This window comes from Mobula birostris, chromosome 24, assembly GCF_030028105.1.
Source record: "Mobula birostris isolate sMobBir1 chromosome 24, sMobBir1.hap1, whole genome shotgun sequence".
NCBI classification, from domain to species: Eukaryota; Metazoa; Chordata; class Chondrichthyes; order Myliobatiformes; family Myliobatidae; genus Mobula; species Mobula birostris.
Window position 1 is genome coordinate 50992466 of NC_092393.1, and position 22277 is coordinate 51014742.

The following is a 22277-nucleotide window of genomic DNA, read 5'->3' on the forward strand; positions in this document are numbered from 1 at the left end:
GAGACTCTGATGCATAAAAGCAAGAACAGTTCAGATGGGAAACTGCTTCTTCTCTCCTTTAAGCTTCTAAACTCCCTGCCGCATCACATTCAAAATGTCGCTGGTTGATCTGTTCTGTACCTTACAATATTTAATTTATGCTCTTTAGTTTGTTTATTTATGTATGATCTATCTGTAGGTTTCATTCTTACTTTCGTAAGTTATTATGTGTTATGGATACTGCAATGTTTTTCACCCTGGTTCGGAGAAACATTGTCTCATTTGACGATATGCATATATATAGTTAAGTAACAATAAACTTGACTTCACTTGATAAAGGAGCAGAGATACAGTAAATGGGTTCAAGTATTGACCTGGCTCTGCCAACTAGCCCACAAAAGGTTGCAGGAATAATATATCTTCAGCCATACCTACTTTGGTGATAAAGGTGACAGTTACTCAATTCAAATAGTAATTTAAGCTTTGCTTCTTCATAAATTATACTTCACAGTACTGTAGTAATTTTATGTATTACTCTGTGCTGCTGCCACAAACAAAAATGAATTTTGTGAGATATGTGAATGATGATATGGGTCTCTTTTGTGGACTGTTTGTTGGAAGGGGGCAGGGAGAGGGGAATCATGGTAGGGAAAAGGGGAAGGGAGAGGGGAAAGAGTGGGAAGCACCAGAGAGACATTATTGTTGTGTAATAATCTATAAACCAATTGTTTGGAATCAAATTACCTTGCCTGGTGTCTGAGGATTGGGTGTGTCTGCACAGATGGCAACCAGTACCCCTCCCCCACCTGCCCCACCACTCCTTCGCAGCCACCTGTCCCACTCCCCTCCCTGTGGCGCTCCACCCTTGCCAATCTCAATATCCCTGCTCCCGCCAGATTTCTAAACTCACTCTCTGCTTCACATTGACAAGCACAGTACTGTGCAAACGTCTTACGCATCCAGGCTCTATATATGTATATATGTGCCTGGGACTTTCACACAGAACTGTACTTGGAATGCTCGTCAATGCAGAATGGCTACACATCCATGAGGAAAGTCACCAATTTGAGAAAACTTCCTCTGTTGCTTCGTGTACCCACTTCTTCCAAACTGATGTCGGATGTATGGAACAACCCCTGATGGAATGTGGACAGTAAATGTCCTCTTCTCAGATCACCTTTCCTAGCAACCACAGGAAATGCCAGATTCTGCCATGGACAGTCCCAAGCCTGCCTGTGAAAGAAGGAGGGTTAGGCATAGGGCCAGCAACCCCATCCCATAAAAACCCAGTGCTACAGAAATGCCAACAGAAGCTCCAAAGACCTCATTCCTAGGAGAGGAAGGATCTTCACCTGGAAGCAGTATAAAATCGTATGGCGAAAGCCGCAAGTTCGTGGAAGCCACAGGGCTAATCAACCTTTTATCGTCCAGAGGAATGACTGGCCCAGTATAAAGGACTCCAGTGAGCAGCTGTCAGTGGCCTATGCACAAATAAAAAAAGGGGTGTTGGGTTTAGGAAGGAAATGCAACTCCAAACCTTTAACTTCTATAACATCCAGGGTCCAAACACTCTTCCCAGATGAAACAACTTAGACTTCTTCTCAAGGCAATTTTCCCTGTCAACTGCTGTCAACTTGTTTTTTTTCTACGGGGGGAGACCAGTCATAGACCGAGTGGCTTCTTCTGTGGAATATTTCCCATTAGTGTGAGAGTATGATCCTCGTATTCCTGTCATTAATTACTTTAATCCTCTATCCCACACTCTGCCATCGGCCTCCTACACTGTTGCAATGAAGCCCAGACCAAACTTATGAAAGAGTTCATTTTCTATCTAGGGACATTACAATCTTTGAAGCTTATTATTAATTTCACAGTTTCGGTTATTAACATCTCCTGCATTTTTTTTATTTCACATTTCCAGCATTCACTGTGCTTTCATTTAATAATTTCAGACAATGATTTTTCTTTCTTCCTCGTACACCTCTTCCAGACTCTTGCCTTACATGGCATTCAAGAGGGCTTTAGGTGGACACATGAAGATACACAGAACGGAGGGATGAGGATCACGCGCAAAGCAGAAGAGATTAATTTGGCATCATGCTCAGTATATACATTGTGGGCTGAAGGGCCTGACCTGTGCTATCCTGTTCAATGTTCCATGTTCTTGTTCAGCTTCCTTCGCCTTGTCCTAACATGATTTAATCCCTCCTCCCTTCCACCCGATCATAATCTCTCCTTCTTCCTCCAGCACAACCCCCCCCCACAACCACTCCCCAACTTTTCTCTAACTTTTATAACCTGTTCATCGCCGAACTGATGAAGAGTCAACAAACTGAAGCGTTAAATCTGTTTTATATACAAGGATGTGACTTAGGAGCAGAAGTAACCCACTCACCCCTTCAAGCCTGTTCTACCTTTCAATGAGGTCACGGCTGATCGGTTGTAACGTTAACTCTGTAACCTTTCACCCCTTACTACTCTCCCTCAAGTCACCTCAAAAGTTCTGCTTACACTGCTTTTTGAGGAAAAGAGTTCCAAAGACTCATGACCTTCAGCGAGAGAGACGATCCCTTCTTTTTAAGCACTTTTGCTCCCCACGGATGCTGCCCAGTCAGCTGAGCAGTCCCAGCAACTCCAGTGACATGCTTGCAGCCTCGTCTTTCTGGGAATGAAACTTCCCGCCACTGTGACTAATTCCCAGACCAAATGGCATGCTCTGAGCTCGGTTATTTCCCCTGTCTGCCACCGTACAATCCCATTCAAACATCTCTCCGTAGGCCTGAACAAATACCGCTCCAGCAGTCCTGTTATTATTTGCAAATTTCTGGTTTCACATTTGAAGGGGAGGGGAGAGAACAGCAGCCTAAAAGAACAAACAGTGCTGGATGCAACATGTATCCTGAACTTAGCTTATTATACACTGAGGCACAATAACAATACAACAGTCCACAGCGTTGCTGTACAGTAACACTGAGCTCATATGACTGCAGACTGTTCTGGTTGCTCTACGGTGCTGAGCTTGGCTGCCAGGAGAAACAAAGCCCCGGACATCACTTCCAGGATGCAAGAGAGGCAGGCCAGGACCATGGACCAGCTGAAGCCAATGTGAACGTTGTCGAACACCTTGTCTCCGTAGATGCGCTTCGCGATGGCAAAGGCAGTCTTCGAGTAGGCGACGTAGACACAGATCCCGGCCAGGGTCAGCGCACCTGGAACAGAAAGGACAGGTGAGGCTCGAACTTCAACCTTTTGGACTTCGGCGGGTGGTGTTCTCAGCATTCAGTCGGAGGCTCGTTGGTTTGAATCTGTCTCTAGGAACTGGTGTTCAGTGGTCCTGGCCTTTGGAGTGACACACTCTCCTGCTGGGGGAGCTCAGCAGACCCAGCAGCATCTGTGGGAGGAAAGGAACGGTCAACATTTCGGGTCAAAACTCTGCTTCAGGACCAAGTTTTTGCACAGGGTCTAGATTTCTTTTGAGGGTTTAAACTGAGACCCTGTTGCTCCCTCTAGTGAATGTAAAGGATTCTTTGTGTAGTTATCCTTAATATTCTCTTTCATCCATTAATGTCACTAAATTCTGTTCTTGTCAACACATTACTGCCGCTGGATGAAGAGGCCTGGGAAACAGCACCATTTTGAAATATTACCTGTTCAACTCACACTGTAAATCACTTTGGAATTGTAGAATACACCAGCCAAACAAGACCATAAGACACAGGAGCAGAATCAGGCCATTCAGCCCATTGAGTTTGCTCCACTATTCCATCATGGCTGATTTATCATCCCTTTCAACCCCATTCTCCTGCCTTCTCTTCTTAACCCTTGACACCCTTACTAATCAAGAACCTATCAACCTCCACTTTAAATATACCCAACAACTTGGCCTCCAAAGCCGTCTGTGGCAATGAATTCCACGGATTCCCCACCCTCTAGCTGAAGAAATTCCTCCTCATTCTGTCCTAAAGGGGTGTCCTTGTATTCTGAGGCTCTGTCCTCTGGTCCCCGACTATAGGAAATATTCTCTCCACATCAACTCTTTCAGCTAGGAAGCAAAGAATATTAGTGCTAAAGATTTGCCTTGGGCTGGATTAAAGAGTGCCTTCCAACTTTTGCCCTGTAACATTAACCTCTTCTCCCTCTTCTTCCCCTCTCTCACTGGGCAGAAGATACAAAAGCCTGAAAGTACTTTTGCCAGGTTCAAAGGCAGCTTCTATCCCACTGTTATAGGACTATTGAATGGTCCCGTTATGATAAAGTGGACTCTTAACATCATAATCTGCCTCATTAAGGCCTTGCACCTTATTGTCCACCAGCACTGCCCATTTTCTGAAACTGTAACACTCTTTTCTGCCCTCTGTTATTGCTTTCCTTTGTAGTACCTCAAAGCACTGTTGAAATAAAATGATCCCTATGGATGGTATGCAAGACAAAGTCTTTTACTGTATCACAGTACATGTGATGACAATTTTCCAATTGAGTTCACCACCTCAGCGTAATCAAACACTAGAAGTGGCTGTTGGCTCTCTTGCTTCAGTCTCCGAAGGTACAAGCTCCATTCAACTAAGCACAGAAATCTTTGGGATGAGACTCATCTTGTGCCTCCTCCCTAAAGGTAGTAACGAGAAGAGGGTGGTGGGTGTCCTTAATAATGGCTGCCACCTTTTTGAGGCATTGCCTTTTGAAGATGTCCTTGATGGTGGGGAGGCTAGTGCCCATGGTGGGTCGTTACAGCCTCTCCTCCATCTGCCCATCATTCCTCCTTCCCCCAATCCCATCTGGTTCCATCACCTTCCAAACTCTATCACCCCCTCCCTCTCACTATCTTCTCTCTGCCCTCTAAGTCCTGATTCAGGGTCTCGAACCAAAATGTCGTCCATCCCTTAGTCTCCGCAGATGCCGATTGGTCCTCTGAGTTCCTCCAGCACCTTATCTTTTTCCCTCTTTCAGCATCTGAAACAATATCCCCACCTCGCTGACAATCAACACTGTCACATCTCAGGGATGCCCCTGCTCTACTGTCTCTCTACACCCACGACCATGTGGCTAAGCATAGCTCAAACTCCATTTATAGATCTACGGATGATACAACTATTGTTCGCAGAGTTTCAAATGGTGATGAGAGGGCAATCCGAATATTGAAAGGACTAGATAGGGTGGATGTGGAGGGGATATTTCCTATGGTGGGTTATCCAGAACTGGAGGGCACAGCCTCAAAATTGAGAGGTGACCTTTTAGAACAAAGGTAAGGAGGAATTTTTTTAGCCAGAGAGTAGTGAATCTGTGGAATGCTCTGCCACAGACTGCAGTGAAGGCCAAGTTCGTGAGTATATTTAAGGCGGAGTATGATAGTTTCCTGATCGGTCAGGGCATCGAAGGATATGGCGAAAAGTCAGATTCGGGATCAGCCATGATGGAATGGTGGAGCAGACTCAATGGGCTGAATGGCCTAATTCTGCTCCTGTGTCTTATGGCGTACAGGAGCAAGATACATCAGCTAGTTGAGTGGTGTGCAGCAACAACCTTGCGCTGGATGTCAGTAAGCCCAAAGAACTGATTGCGGACTTCAGAAAGGGTAAGAAGAGGGACACACACACTGGTCCTCATAGAGGGATTAGAAGTGGAAAGAGTGAGCAATAATTCTCAGGATCTAACCTGGACCCAACATATTGAGGCAGCTACTAAGAAGGCACAACTGTGGCTATATTTCATTAGGAGCTTGAGAAGATTTGGTATGTCTCCATAAAAGCTCGAAACTTTCTACAGACGTAACATGGAGAGCATTCTGACCGGCTGCATCACCATCTGGTGGGGGTGGGGGGTGGGGGGTGAGGGGGCAACTGCACATGATCAAAGTAAACTGCAGATTTGTAAACTTAGTCACCTCCATCAGGGGCACTAGCCTCCGTAGTATCCAGGACATCTTCAAGGAGCGATGCCTCAAAAAGGCAACATCCATCATTAAAGACCCCCATCACCCAGGTCATGCCTTGTTCTCACTGACCATCAGGACGGAGGTACAGAAGCCTGAAGGCACACACTCAGTGATACAGGAACAGCTTCTTCCCCTCTACCATCTGATTTCTGAATGGATATCAAACACATGAACACCGCCTCACTACTTTTTATTTCTATTTTTGCACTACTTATTTAATTTAACTATTTAATATACATATACTAGCTGTAATTCACAGTTTTTCCTCAATTATTGTGCATTGTGTTGTACTGCTGCCACAAAGACAACAAATTTCATGACATATACTGATGATATTAAACCTGATTCTGGTTCTGATCTCTGTTTCTTTGTTTGTATTTTTTCTATTGTTACCCTGCCAATAATGATCCATTGAAGTATGACAGATGTTTGTTTAATTATTCAAATGCTGTTACAAATGCTCTATGGAGCCCTTCCGTAACACAGTATCTGGGAATTCATGAAACCTGTTGGGTCGGAGAGACTTTGCCCTGAATTTTGAGGCTCACGGGCTCAGGCTTGCGTAGGGATAACTAACCAGAGCCTGTATCCGGAGAGAGGTCAGCACACTTGAAAAGTTCCCAGTTTCGTGATCTGGGAAATGCCAAATCCTTGTTGGCAAATCACAGGCTTTACTTCGAATCATTGGAAATGTTTATGAAAGATTTTCCAGTGTCTTTGATAACAGGAATCTTCTGAGATGAATGCTAAGGGAAGGAATTTCCAATATTTCATTAAACTTTCTCTGTAACCAGCTGGAGATGAGCAGAAATCGGCAGCAAGTGTCCGCGAGACTGACAACAATTCCCCCATCTGCTTCCACCCCACCCTTCCTTCCCTGCAGAATTCCCAGAATAAATACTGTATTAGGGATTCTCCAGCCAAGCTCTACCCACAATGAGTGAAACCTCACAGGCCTGCAATGTTTGAGTTAATCTAATACTTCAACCCATGACTCACTGCCTACAGCTATTCAAGAATTACTTTGTCTTTTGTGTACCTGTCTCTCTTGTTCTATCACTCCCTGTTGTTTCTGTCACATGGTGCTCCCGAAATCTTTCTCCCTCTCTAATCCTCCTTCGATTCCACACTACTCAGTCTCAAACTTCTCCCTTGCTCTCTCTCCCCGCTTCCTCTGCCTCTCTCTCTCTATCCTCCCCCCCTCTCCCCTCCCTCTCTCCCCTCCCTCTCTCCCCTCCCTCTCTCCCCTCCCTCTCTCCCCTCTCTCTCCCCTCCCTCTCTCCCTTCTCTCTCCCCTTCCTCTGCCTCTCTGTTTCTATCCTCCCCCCTCTCTCCACTCTCTCTCCCCTTCCTCTGCCCCTCTCTCTCTATCCTCCCCCCTCTCCACTCCCTCTCCCCTCTCTCTCCCCTTCCTCTGCCTCTCTGTTTCTATCCTCCCCCCTCCCTCTCTCCTCTCTCCTCTCTCTCTCCCCTTCCTCTGCCCCTCTCTCTCTATCCTCCCCCCTCTCTCCCCTCCCTCTCTCCCCTCCCTCTCTCCCCTTCCTCTGCTCCTCTCTCTCTATCCTCCCCCTCTCTCCCCTCCCTCTCTCCCTTCTCTCTCCCCTCCCTCTCTCCCTTCTCTCTCCCCTTCCTCTGCCTCTGTTTCTATCCTCCCCCTCTCTACCCCCCTCTCTCTCCTCTCTCTCCCCTCCCTCTGCCTCTCTCTCTCCCCTCCCTCTCTCCCTGCACTCTCCCCCTCTCCCAACCTTCTTTCTCTCCCTCTCTCACACACACACACACACACACACACCTTGCAATAAAGCATACTAGCGACAGATGCTTGCCATTTGTGAGATTACAGATGTTAATTAGGCAATAAGATCAATTGTTTGGTGACCATAATGTCTGCCTCCACCCGTTCCCCTGCACTCAGCACAGCACTTATGGGCTGAGCCCAAAGATTTGTAGAGTGCAAAAACAGACACTTGGGTCTACTGAGTCTATGCCAACTATCAGGCAAACATTTACGTCTATCCTCCCCACATTCCCAATTTGCCCCAGATTTTACCACTCGCCTACACACCCAGGGTAATTTACAATGACCAAATTAACCTACCAGCCTTAACCCCTTAGGGATTGGGAGGAAAATGCTGTTTCCGTGGGAAGCTCTTGTGGTCACTGCGAGAGTATGCAAACTCTACACAGACTGCAACCAGCAATACTACAACATGGAAAAAACACACACAAAATGCTGGAGGAACTCAGCAGGCCAGGCAGCGCCTAGGAAAAGAGTACAGTCGCCGTTTCGGGCCGAAACCCTTCGGCAGGACTGGAGGAGAAAGCTGAGGAGTAGATTTAAAAGGTGGGTGGAGGGGAGAGAGAAACACAAGGTGATGAGTGAAACCGGGAGGGGGAGGGATGAAGTAAAGGACTGGGAAGTTGATTGGTGAAAGAGATACAGGGCTGGAGAAGTGGGGAGTCTGATAGGTGAGGAATAGAAGGCCAGGGCAGAAAGAAAAAGGAGAGGAGCTCCAGAGGGAGGTGATGGGTGGACAAGAAGATGGGTGAAAGCGGGAAAAGCGGATGGGAAATGGTGAAGGAGGGGGGGTGTGGGGGGGCATTATGGGAAGTTGGAGAATTCATGGATGGACATATTGGAATGGGAATGGGAATAGGAAGCAGAATTAAAATGGGTGGCCACTGAGAGATCCCATTTCTTCTGCCGGACGGAGCGTAGGTGCTCAGTGTAGCAGTCTCACAATCTACATCGGGTCCCACCGATGCACATGAGCCCACACCAGGAGCACCGAACACAGTAAGTGACCCCAACAGACTCACAGGTGAAGTGTCACCTCACCTGGAAGGGCTGTTTAGGACCCTGGATGGTAGTGAGGGCCTGACAAATGGGATTAATTATGGATAGGTGCTGACATGTTGGGCCGAATGGCCTATTCCATGCTGGATGACTCTATGTTACAAATTTAATTATAATCGGGGGTGGAAAACTAATGGCAACCTTCTGAGTGATGTTCAGACAGTGTGATCCAACATCCTTGCTGACCCCGCCGTTCCTCCAGCAGATGGAATTGAAACCTCTTGCCTTTTGAATACGTCCCTGATGGTGGGGATGCTTGTGGCCATGATAGATTTCTCCCCCCTCATCTGGTTCCACCACCTCCCACACTGTCACCCCTCCCTCTGGCTATCTTCTCTCTTGACTCCAAGTCCCGATTCACAAAGCATCATCCATCCGTCACCTCCACAGATGCTGCATGGCCCTCTGAGTCTCTCCAGTAGTTGAGTTTTTACTCTCTCAGCATCTGCAGTTCTTTGTGTCTCGGTCTTCTCCACTGTTACCCCATCAAATAATGATCCACTGAAGTCTGGCAGGTGCTTTAAGCCACCAGGTCCCATCACACGGAAATTCCTACTCTCCATTGCTAATTCCCTTTCCCACTTTACCTCATTCACACATGTGACTTGTCCATTCTTCCTGTCTAACCCCATTCTTACCCCCACACCTTAGGTTAGTAATCACTTCCTATCCTGAGTTACAGGAATTTTCAAAGCCTCACACTCAAGACTCAAACATACAATCTACTTTGTGCTTCTCTGCAGTACCTTTGAAGCAGTTGTGTTTCAGATAACCTACTCATTAAATCATACAGTAGGGAAACAGGCCATTCAGCCCATCTTATCAATGCCAACCAAGATGCCCATCTAAGCTAGCCTCATATGCCTGCGTTTGGTCCGTATCCCTCTGAACCTGAACAAAGTTCAAAGTAAAATTTATTATCAGAATACATACATGTCACCACATACAACCCTGAGATACTTAGCAAATCTATAGAACAGTAACTGTAAGCGGGATCTGTAAACTGTAAACATGAGGAACTGTAAACTGTAAACAAACTGTGCGAAAGCAGATAATAAATAAACAGCAATTAATAATGAGCATAAAATAACAAGATAAAAAAAAGTTCTTAAATGAGTGTAGCTATCCCCTTTTGTTCAGGAGACTGATGGTTGAGGGGTAGTAACTGTTCTTGAACCTGGTGGCGTGAGTCCTGAGGCTCCTGTACCTTCTACCTGATGGCAGCAGCGAGAAAAGAGAATGGCCCGGGTGGTGAGGATCTTTGATGAAGGATACTACTTTTCTGTGGCAACGTTTCAAGTAGATGTGCTCAATGGTTGAGATGTACTGAGTCAAATCCACTACCTTTTGTGGTATTTTCCACTCAAAGGCATTGGTGTTCCCACACCAGGCCACTATGCAGCCAGTCAGCACACTTTCACCACACATCTGTGGGCTATTGACGACATGTCAGATCTCCACAGACTCCTGAGGAAGTAGAGGCATTATGTGCTTTCTTTGCAATTATATTTATATGGTGGGTCCAGGACAAGTCCTCTGAGACAGTGACACCCAGGAATTTAAAGTTACTGACCCTCTCCACCTCTGATCCTCCGATGATTACTGGCTCATGGACCTCTGCTTTCCCTCTCCTGAAGTTCACTATCAGTTCCTTGGTCTTATTGACATTGAGTGAGAGGTTGTTGTTATTACACCACTCAGCTGCGTGCAATAGATGTCCTAACCACAGAGCTGTCCAATTGCCTTCGAAGATTTGTCGTTGTACTTTGTCTGGTAGTCCATTATATATACTCACCACTCTCTGCATGAAGAAGTTGCTCCTCAGGCCCTTTCTAAATATTTCCCCTCAACCTTAAAAATAGTACAGTACTGTGTAAAAGTCTCTCCTTCTCTGCCATCTGTCCCACACGCCTCCCACAGCACTCACCCTTGCCACACCCTTTGCTCCTGCCTGATTTACAGACTCGCTCTCTACTCCACGTTGACAAATATCTAAAGCACCCCGGCCATATATATGTGTCTAAGACTTTTACACAGTGTCATATGTACATTATTGAATCCTTGTGCCTGGGGAAAAGTCTGTGTGCATTCACATGTTTCAATGAGAGCTTTCCTGTTCTCTCTGCTGGGTGTAGGGAAAAGACCAAACAAATTCTGTCCATATCCTTCAAGCGAAATCCTAAAGCCAGATAATCTGAAAATTGGAGAACCTCAGTTACTGGATACTGAAATAAAATTGAAAATGTTGAAAACGCTTAGCGTCAGACAAAATCTGTAGGGAAAGAAACCAAGCTAACCTCTGAAAACATTAACTCTTTCTTTAGCCACAGAAGCTGCCTGACCTGCGGAATGCTTCCAACATGTTAAACCACAGTATTTATGTAACAAAACCACACTGCTCAATTACACCCATGTGACCAACTAATCAACTCACACGTACACCTTTGGATCTGGAAGGAAACCAGAGCACTCGGAGGAAACCCACATGGTCTTGGGGAGAAGGTACAAACTCCTTACAGTCAGTGGCAGGAAATGAAACCGGGTCACTGGCGCTGTACTAGTTTTACACTACTGCGCCACCATTATCTTGGCATTTATCTCACTGCCGTTTATAGACCCTGCACCACACACAGATCAAGTGTCGTAATTCTGTGCTTTGCGTTAGCTGTAAAGGTGTGCGCATCTGTAAAAGAGAAAGAGGGAGAGAAAGAGAGGGGGGGAAGGAAGAGAGAGAGGCAGATAGAGAGATAGAAGGAGGGAGAGGAGACAGCAATAAAGTATGAGCCAGGTGTAGTTGACTACTTGTATCTGAGTCGTGTTGTGTGCCTGAAATGATAAAGTTGGTGGTAGGGCATTAAATAATAGGTTTAATTCACAGTTGACATTCAAATATTGAAATCTGAGATAAAAACAGAAAACATGCAGCAAGTCATGATAATTTTGGAACATCATGTAACCAGTGAGAGTAACTGGAAGAAAATTAGCAATGAATGCAAGCTGACAGCTCTCCAGCTGAAGCTAGTCTAACACCAAGGATGATTAAAACAAAATGCAAAGCCAACAGCTAAAGATGGAATATTGTGAGAATTTTGTGGGTTATTGGTTACAAATGATGATAATTTTACAAATGAGCGTGACGTTTGAAGATTTTGCTGACAACCTTGTAAAGCATCATATCTCATCTGTGTGAGATAAATAATTGCTGCTCACGGCGGCTTTAATTGCCAGACATAGTGATAACATATAATGTACTGGGATGGCAAGTATACACCAAAGGCTCTCTAATGCATTGCCTCAGTCCCCAGAATCATGTCAAACAGAGCATAAACATCTAGGCAGATTGTCCAATAGTGATTTTGAAAACACTGCCCGATGTTCAGTGTTTTTTGGACATCTATGAATCTGAAAACAATTCACCATCAAAGTGGAGTTTTTAATATATGCTGATTAATAATATATTAGTGGTAGCACAGAAAGATGCCAAGTACTGTAAAACACTATCCTGACATTTCGGTCTATAGCCTCTTCTACTGCCATGATGAGACCAGTGGCAGGTTGGAGGAGCAACACCTCATATTCCATAAGACCATTAGACATAGGAGCAGAATTAGGCCATTTGGCCCATCAAGTCTGCTCTGCCATTTCATCATGGCTGATCCATTTTTCCTCTCAGCCCCAGGCTCTTGCCTTCTCCCCATATCCCTTCATGCCCTGATCAATCAAGAATCTATCAACCTCTGCCTTAAATATACATACAGACTTGGCCTCCAAAGATGCCAACAGCAATGAATTCCACAGATTCACCACTCCCTGGTTAAAAAATTCCCCCTCATAAAAGGGCTGGTATGAAGTTCTAAAAGGACGCCCCTCTATTCTAAGGCTGTGTCTTCTGAGACTCTCCCATCACAGGAAGCATCCTCTCTACATCCACTCTATCAAGGTCTTTCACCGTTCAATAGGTTTCAATGAGGTCACCCCTCATTCTCCTGAATTCTAGTGAATACAGGTCCAGAGCCATCAGACACTCTTCACATGACAAGCCACCCAAGCCTGGAATCGTTTTCATGAGCCTCCTTTGAACACGCTTGAGTTTCAGCACATCCTTTAAAGGGCCCAAAACTGCTCATCATACTCCAAGTGAGGCCCCACCAGTGCTTTTTAAGGTCTCAATGTTATACCCTTGCTTATATATTCTAGTCCTCTTGAAATGAATGCTAACTTCACATTTGCTTTCCTCACCGCAGACTCAACCTGCAAACTAACCTTTAGGGAATCCTGCACAAGGCCTCCCAAGTCCCTTTGCACCTGCTTCTTTTTTGTATTTTCCCTCCGCTTAGAAAATAGTCAACCCTTTCACTTCTTCTACCAAAGTGCATGACCGTACACTCCCCAACACTGTATTCCATCTGCCATTTCTTTGCCCATTTTCCTAATTTGTCTAATTCCTTCTGTGGCCTCTCCACTTCCTCAAAACGACTTGCCCCTCCTCCTAGCTTCGTTTCATCTGCAAACTTTTCAACAAATCATTAACATATAACATTACATAAAAAGAATCGGTCCCAACCCAGAGCCCTGTGGACACCACTAGTCACTGGCAGCCAACCAGAAATGTCTCCCTTTATTCCCACTCTTTGCCTCCTGCCATTCAGCCACTGCTTTATCCGTGCTAAAATTGTTAAGCAGCCTCATGCCTGGCACCTAGTCAAAGGCCTTCTGAAAATCCAAACACACAACATCAACCGATATTCTGTCTGGGTAGATTCTAGCATGAACATCAGTTTTTATAACTTCTGGTAATTTCTCCCCACCCTCCTTTTCTCTTCTTCCATTCCCTGTTCTGGCTACCATCCTACTCTTTCTCCTTTCCTCAACTGCCTATCGCCCCTCACCCTTCTCTTTCTAACAGGGTCCACTGTCCTCTCCTATCAGGTTCCTGCTTCTTCAGCTTGTAGCCTTCTCCACCTATCACCTCCCAGCGTCGTACTTCATACCAGCCCTCCCCCACCCACTTACCTTCCCCCTCACCGGGCTTCACCTGTCACCTGCCAGCTTGTTCTCCTTCCCCTCATCCCACCTTCCTATTCTGCTTTTCTCCCTCCTCCTTTCCAGCCCTGATAAAGTGTCTTGGCCTGGAGTGTTAGTAGATAATTATTCCTCTCCCTGACCTGCTGAGTTCCTCCATCGTTTTGTGTGTATTACTAGGGACTCGAGGGACTGGTGACATTTATGACTGCTCTGGCAATTTCCTAAGTTGCTGAAGATCAGAATTTATTGGAAATCCTGAAAGCCAATCTTGCTTTACAGTGTTTCTTTCTCTTCGTTCTTATCACCATTGGTCCCACTCTGTCCTTATATTCTTGTTAGGTACCACCACCACTCCCCACCCTCTTCCACACCTCAAATGGCTATCCTCTGTTTGCAACAGATGACAGTCATTATTTGACTATTCCAACACACCCTCCTGGGCTGCCTCCCTCATTCAATTCTCAATGAACTCAGTCATTCAAAACTCCGCCATCTTTGTCCTGATCGACCTCATGTTTCATCAGCCTTCAGAGCTTCTTCAGAGTGGTGCCTCCCGTTCGGTGAGTTCTGAAATGGCTACCATTAGAAAGCAGCATCCATCATCAAGGACCCCCACCATCCAGACCATGCTCTCATCCCACTGCTGCCATCGAGCAGGAGGTACAGGAGCCTTAGATCCCACACCACCCGGTTCAGGAGCAGTTATTACCCTGCAACCTTCAGGTTCCTGAACCGGGGTGGACAACTTCAATCACTCCCAACTCTGAATTGATCACACAATCTTTCAAAGTCTCTTCAACTCATGTTCTCAGTGTTACTTCTTACTTCATAATTTATGTTTTTTTAATTTACAGTTTGTCTTCTTTCACACATTGGTTGGTTGTCAGTCTTTGTGTGTAGTTTTTCATTGATTTGATTGTCTTTCTTTGTTTTACTGCAAATACCTGCAAGAAAATTAATTTCAATGTAGACTCAAGGTAGGTCACAGGTTCACAGAAGATGCCATCTGATTGGCTCTTCTCTCAACTCTGGAACATCTGGACAGCAAAGATGCATACATCAGGATGCTCTACAGACTACAGCCCGGCATTCAATACCATCATCCCCTCAAAACTAATCAATAAGTTTCAAGATTTTGACCTCAATATCTCTTTATACAATTAGATCCTCGATTTTTCTCCCATGCAGACCCCAGTTAGTTCAGATTGGCAACAACGTCTCCTTCGCAATCTCCATCTGTGTGGCTAAGCACAGCTCCAATGCCATTTTTAAGTTTATTGATGACACCATTGTCATAGGCCGAATCTTCTCCGTGGATTGTCACCTTGTCGCGGTGGAGAAGCTTGTGTGGTCCTGTGATCCCGAGAGCAATGCCGTCTGGAGCTATGCTCCTCGTAGGGTCACCCATGGCGATAAGGTCGAGGGTGAGGTCCCTGACAAAGAACAATCCAACCAAGACCTCAACGGTGGAACAGGCGGACAAAGTTACTTCGAACTCAACGGCTGCGAAGGCGGATGAAGGCTGAAACAAATCCATCAGCTCCAATCGTCGTGGTTTCCATGCCATTGGAATCAGTTGGTTGATTTGTGAAGTGTCGCGTGCTTCTTGGAGTGCAACATCAAGTACACGTTAAACAAATACACGCACAGGTGTCTTCACTCTGTGGGCCACTTCTTCAGAACGAAGACCATCATCCTCGACCTCAAGGGATAGCCACCACCACGACGAGGCCAAATCAAAGGTGGTGACAAATCAGCATGTAGGAGAGAGATTGAAAATCTGGCTGAGTGATGCCACAACAACAGCCTCTCACTCAATGTCAGAAAGAACAAGAGCTGATTATTGACTTCAGAGGAGGAAACCAAAGGTCTATGAGCCAGTCCTCAACAGGAAATCAGAGGTGGAGAGGGTCAGCAATTTTAAATACCTCTGTGTTATCATTTCAGAAGACCTACCCTGAGCCCAACATGTAAATACATTATGAAGAAAGCACAGCAGCACCTCTACTTCCTTAGAAGTCTGCGAAGATTCGGCTTGACGTCTAAAACTTTGACAAATTTCTATATATGTGTGGTGGAAAGTATATTGACTGGCTGCATCACAGCCTGGAATGGAAACACCAATGCCCTTGAACGGAAAATCCAACAAAAAATAGTGGATACAGTCCAGTCCATCACAGGTAAAACCCTCCCCATTATTGAGCACATCTACACGAAACAGTATCGCAGAAAAAGAACATCCAACATCAGGGACTCCCACCACCCAGGTCATGCTCTCTTCTCACTGCTGCCATCAGGAAGAAGGTACAGGAGCCTCAGGACTCACACCAGAAGGTTCAGGAACAGGTACTACCCCTCAGCCATCAGTCTCTTGAACCAAAGGGGATAACTTCACTCAATTTCACTTGGCCCATCGCTGATCTGTTCCCATAACCTATGGATTCACTTCATCTCACAGTCTCAATATTTGTTTTTTTTTTCTTTCGTTTTTTTATTTGCAGTTTGCTGCCTTTTGCCTACTAGTTGTCCGCTTCCTCGGTGTGGTCTTTCATGAATTTTATAATGGTTATTGGATTCATAGAGTATGCCCGCAAGAAAATGAATCTCAGTATTGTATATGGTGACGTACATGTCCTTTGACAATAAAACTACTTTGAACTTTGATACAGTGAAAAGCTTGTCTTGCACACTGTTCATACAGATCAAGTCATTACACAATGCATCGAGAAAGAATAAGGTAAAACAATAACAATGCAGAATAAAGTGAATAGCTATTGATTGAGTGCAGTGCAAGTAAACGAGCACAAGATCATAATGAGGTAAGGAGATGGAAGGGTCAAGAGTCCAATTTATTGTACGAGGGAGCTATTTATTCATCTTATAATAGTGGGGTAGAAGTTGTCCTTGAGCCTGGTGGTACGTGCTTTCAAGTTTTTATATCTTCTGCCTGATGGGAGAAGGGAGGAGGGTGGATGCCTGGGATGAGCGGGGTCTTTGGTTATGCTGTCTGCTTTACTGAGTCAGTGAGTCTACGGAGGTGATCTGTGTCCTCAACTCTCTGCAATTTCTTGCTGTCATGGGCCGAGCAGTTGCCTCAGCAAACTGTGATGCAGCCAACAGGATATGGTGCATTGATAAAAATTGGTAAGAGTCGACGGGGACGTACTGAGTGTCTTTAGTCTCCTCAGGAAGTAGAGGTATTGATGAACTGGTTGTCCTTAAACTGATAACCATCTATATTTCTCAGGGTACATCAGCTAAAGATGAATTAGAGAAAGTATGGCTTTAATTCACCGGTAGGGAATGTAAACCAATTTCAGTGGTGGAGTATTCAAGGTGTGTGCCACACTGCTATAAGGCACAGAGCACCCTAGAGTGTCTGTGACAACCATCAAGCATCTAATCCAACACTGATCCCAATTTATTCTCCCTGCATTCCCACCAATTTCCTCCAGTATCTATCACTCTCGTACAAACGAGGAGCAAGTTACAGCGACCAACTAACTTACCGCCAACATCTCTGAAGATCTATCCTGGGCTCAACATACTGATGCAGTTATGAAGAAGGCATCCCAGCAGCTATATTTTATTAGGAGTCTGAAGAAACTTGGTGTGACACCAAAGACCCTAGCAAATTTACGCTGGACAGCACTCAAGCTGGTTGCATCACCATCTCAAATGAAGGGACAAATGCAAACTCAGCCAACTCTACCATGGGCACTAGCCTCCCCACCATCAAGGATATCTTCAAAAGACGATGCCTCAGGAAGACAGCATCCATCATTAGGGACTACCACCGTCAGGGGATGCCCTTGTCTCATTGCTACCATCAGGTATGAGGTATAGGACCTGAAGATGCACACTCAATGTTTTAGGGACAGCATCTTCCCCTCTGCCATCAGATTTCTGACCTGTCCACCAACCTATGAACACTACCTCATTATTTTCACTCTCATTTTTGCAATATTTATTTTTCATACACACAAGGGTGCGCCATGGCAGCGTAGTGGTTAGCGCTGCTACCCTGTGAACCGGGTTCAATTCCCACCACTGCCTGTAAGGAGTCTGTACATTCTCCCTGTGACTGCGTGGATTTCCTCTGGGTGCTCCAGTTTCTTCCCACATTCCAAAGACATAACCGTTCGTAGGTTAATTGGGAATTGTAAATTATCCCGTGATTAGGCTAGGATTAAATCAGGAGATTGCTGTGCTGTGAAGCTCAAAGGGCCAGGAGGGCCTATTCCATGCTGTATCCCAAAAATAAATAAATAATCTAGTATATTTACTGTATATATGATGTATAGTATACACCTATGTATATACTGTAGTGTTGGCCCATGGCCAAGTGGTTAAGGCATCGGTTCAGTGATCTGAAGGTAGCTAGTTTGAGCCTCAGCTGAGGCAGCAAGTTGTGTCCTTCAGCAAGGCACTTAACCACACATTGCTCTGCAACGACACCAGTGCCAAGCTGTATCGGCCCTAGTGTCCTTCCCTTGGACAACATCGGTGGCGTGGAGAGGGGAGACTTGCAGCATGGGCAACTGCCGGTCTTCCATACAGCCTTGCCCAGGCCTGCGCCCTGGAAACCTTCCAAGGCGCAAATCCATGGTCTCACGAGACTAACGGGTGCCTATTTATATACTGTGCAATGTATAGTATATTTTATGTATTGCCTGTACTGCTGCCACAATACAACAAATTTCACAACATACTTCAGTGATAATAAACCTGATTCTGATTCTGATACCAGCACATCTCCATGGTGTGAGAGGAAAATGCATCACCCTAGGGAAAATACACAGCACCAGAGATCAGGATTGAACCTTGTGAGACAACTGCTCTGTCAACTGTGCCACGGCGCCAACATACTAATACAATAAACATCTTCACAGTCATTCATTCCTTCCCTACAGGAGAGTTCCTCCTTCGGATTCATTAACAATGTAATTTTGTAAAACAAATCTCAAATAATTTGTGCTTCAGAAGCGGCCTAATAGTAATTACTTTGCTTTGTAAATAACTGAGACACAAGACACTGCAGATGCTGGAATCTGGAGCAACAAGCCAATTATACGTGATTATTTGGTTCATCCTATTTGACGAGGGGAACTCAGTGGCTTTGCAGGATTTAACTGAGTGGGGTGAGAGGATGCAGCAGCCTGAAGCACTAAGAAAGTGAGATCAGACATGTCCCACTAATCGACAGACACAAAATGCTGGAGGGACTCAGAGGATCAGGCAACATCAATGGAGGGAAATGGACAGTCAGTGTTTTGGAGATGAAATATCTCGACCCGAAACATTGACTGTCCATTTCATAGAACATAGAATAGTACAGCACAGTACAGGCCCTTTGGCCCATAATGTTGTGCCGACCCTCAAACCCTACCTCCCATATAACCCCCCCACCTTAAATTCCTCCATATACCTGTCTAGCAGTCTCTTAAACTTCACTAGTATCTAGTAACTTCACTAGTATCTGCCTCCACCACAGACTCAGGCAGTGCATTCCACGCACCAACCACTCTCTGAGTAAAAAACCCTCCTCTAATATCTCCCTTGAACTTCCCATCCCTTACCTTAAAGCCATGTCCTCTTGTATTGAGCAGTGGTGCCCTAGGGAAGAGGCGCTGGCTGTCCACTCTATCCATTCCTCTTAATATCTTGTATACCTCTATCATATCTCCTCTCATCTTCTCTCCAAAGAGTAAAGCCCTAGCTCCCTTAATCTCTGATCATAATGCATACTCTCTAAACCAGGCAGCATACTGGTAAATCTCTTCCTGATCCTTTCCAATGCGTCCACATCCTTCCTATAGTGAGGCGACCAGAACTGGACACAGTACTCCAAGTGTGGCCTAACCAGAGTTTTATAGAGCTGCATCATTACCCCGCGACTCTTTCCCAAGCACAAGAGCTGGAAATCCAGAATAACACACACAGTCCAGGGTAACACACTCTTTATTCCTTTACACAGATGCTGCCTGACCTGCTGAGTTTTGGGTCCAGAACCTTCATCAGGACCGGAAACGAAGGGGGAAGGAGACAGCGCTGCATGCGCAGATTTGTAGCACAGCATCTGCAATCTCTCGCGTCCGAGATGCAGTTCTGGACATTGGAAAAGCATTACATATTCAGCCATGTAAACTTACACAAAGTGACACCATTTAGAAACAGCAAGTAGAAAGAGATTGAATAAATACTTCATCTGAACCTTAGGGAGGGAATCATTTTATACATAAATTTTTAAAGAAGCATTTGGTTCAAACCTCATGTTTTTCTCCTCCATCTCGTAACTCCCTCAAGATATCTCGCCCACCGACTATTCTCCATAATAGTTCATTCTATTTCTACGTCTCACTGCTCTCTGCCTCCTGTCCTTTGTTTGGTAAGATTACTATGCTGTAAATCCTCGATTGCAGAAAGATAAAAGATGCTAATTCAGCACTTCAGAATCAGAATCTGACATGATCACTGATATATGTCATGAAATTTGCTGTTTTGTGGCAGCAACTCAGTGCAATACATAAAAATACTATAAATTATAAGAAATATTAGAACATAAATAGCTCCATCATGGACTGTAGCCTCCCTGCCTTCAAGGACATCTTCAAAAGACGATGCCTCAGAAAGGCGGCCATGAACACTGCAACACTATTTTTGCTCTCTTTCTGCACTACTAATCTATTATATTCATATATATTTCTTATTGTATATATACGATCGAATATATAGTATATTTTATGTACTGCGCTGTACTGCTGCTGCAAAACAACAAACGTCATGACATATAATAATAATAAACTCTGAAAAACAAGACTAAGTACAAACGTTTGTGATTTTTAAAAGAGAGCGAAATGTGAGGTAGGTTCACAGTCCGTTCAGAAATCTGAAGGCAGAGGGAAAGAAGCTGTTCCTCAAACATTAAGCGGGTGTACTCAGGCACCGTACCTCCTCCCTCGCGGTAACAACGAGAAGAGGACATGTCCTTGGTCGTGAGGGTTTTCATTAATGGGTGCTGCCTTCTTGAGTCATCGCCTATTGAAGATGTCCTTGAAGGTGACACTTAGAATATTTCATATTTTTCATGCACCAAACCTTATGCAGCAGTCCTGAAGAGTTTATATTGGTTGATTACTGGGGGCTGCCAGACTAAAACGAGTAGGAATAGTGTTTTGTTTTACATTTGAACAGCCTTAAACTCCACACGCAGCTTTTCATTGCGACTGAGGTGGCACTAAACACCACATCCTCCCACACTCCACCCTTACTAGCACCTAGCATCAGTTAATGAACATACAATTAGTCTTTCATACAGCAATTACTTGTGTATTGTGTTTCATAGAATTGCTCCAATGTTTATATTTATTGTGTGTTTTTTAATTGTATTCTTTATGCTTATTGTGTTTTGATGCTGCATGCGATCCGGACGAACAATCATTCTGTTCTCCTTTACCCTCGTGTTCTGAAGAATGACAATAAACCATCTTGAATCTTACTGGGTCTGTACAGAACAACTCTCTCTCTAGTGCAATACACTGTTCCCTTTGATCACGATGGTTATGCTCCAATAGCCACACAGAAGATGAAAGGGCAGCTAATTCCACGGAAAGAACGCTGATTTATTTTTTACATAGATTTACAATTTTGGTTCTTGTGATTTTTTTTTTCTCCCCCTGATCTGGTCCACTCCTGAAGGCAATGGGTATATTACTGAAAGCTGATGCCAGAGAGTGTGTGCCATCTGATTATCAGAACCGGACCACACAAAAGCCCCATATTGTCCTAGTGTGACCACAACTGATCAGCTTGCAGTAGGAGACCCACAGCAGTAATTACAATGGGGAGTAACACACATGTTAAATGCTGGAGGAACTCAGGGAACATCTATGGAGAGAAATAAAAAAATCGGCGTTTCAAGCTGAGACCGTCATCAGGACTGGAAAGGAAGAGAAAAGAAGCTAGAACAAGAAGGTGGGGGAGTCTGGCTCCATACCACACCTTCTGTTCTCATCACCTCTCTCTGATATCTCTCCTCCTTCCCTTTCTCCCATGGTCCACTATCTTCTACTATTAGATTCCTTTTTGATCAGCTCTTAACCTCTTCTACCTATCACCTTCCAGTTTCTCACTTCATCCCCTTTCCCACACCCACACACCTTCCCCCTCACCTATCCCCTTTCCCACACCCACACACCTTCCCCCTCACCTATCACCATCCAGCTTCTCACTACATCCCCTTTCCCACACCCACACACCTTCCCCCTCACCTATCCCCTTTCCCACACCCACACACCTTCCCCCTCACCTATCACCTTTCCCACACCCACACACCTTCCCCCTCACCTATCACCATCCAGCTTCTCACTTCATCCCCTTTCCCACACCCACACACCTGCCCCTCACCTATCACCATCCAGCTTCTCACTTCATCCCCTTTCCCACACCCACACACCTTCCCCCTCACCTATCCCCTTTCCCACACCC

General features: G+C 45.1%; 1 protein-coding gene across 1 annotated transcript in view; it reads right to left on the reverse strand.

Moving 5' to 3' along the window:
• Positions 1–1863: 1863 nt before the first annotated feature.
• Positions 1864–22277, reverse strand: part of tmem235b (transmembrane protein 235b) — a 97439-nt gene continuing 77025 nt past the window's right edge. Inside the window, exon 4 of the mRNA XM_072242715.1 lies at positions 1864–3188. Within this exon, the coding sequence (XP_072098816.1) occupies positions 2956–3188 (233 nt within the window). The 3' untranslated portion in view covers positions 1864–2955. The remainder of the gene's footprint in view (positions 3189–22277) is intronic.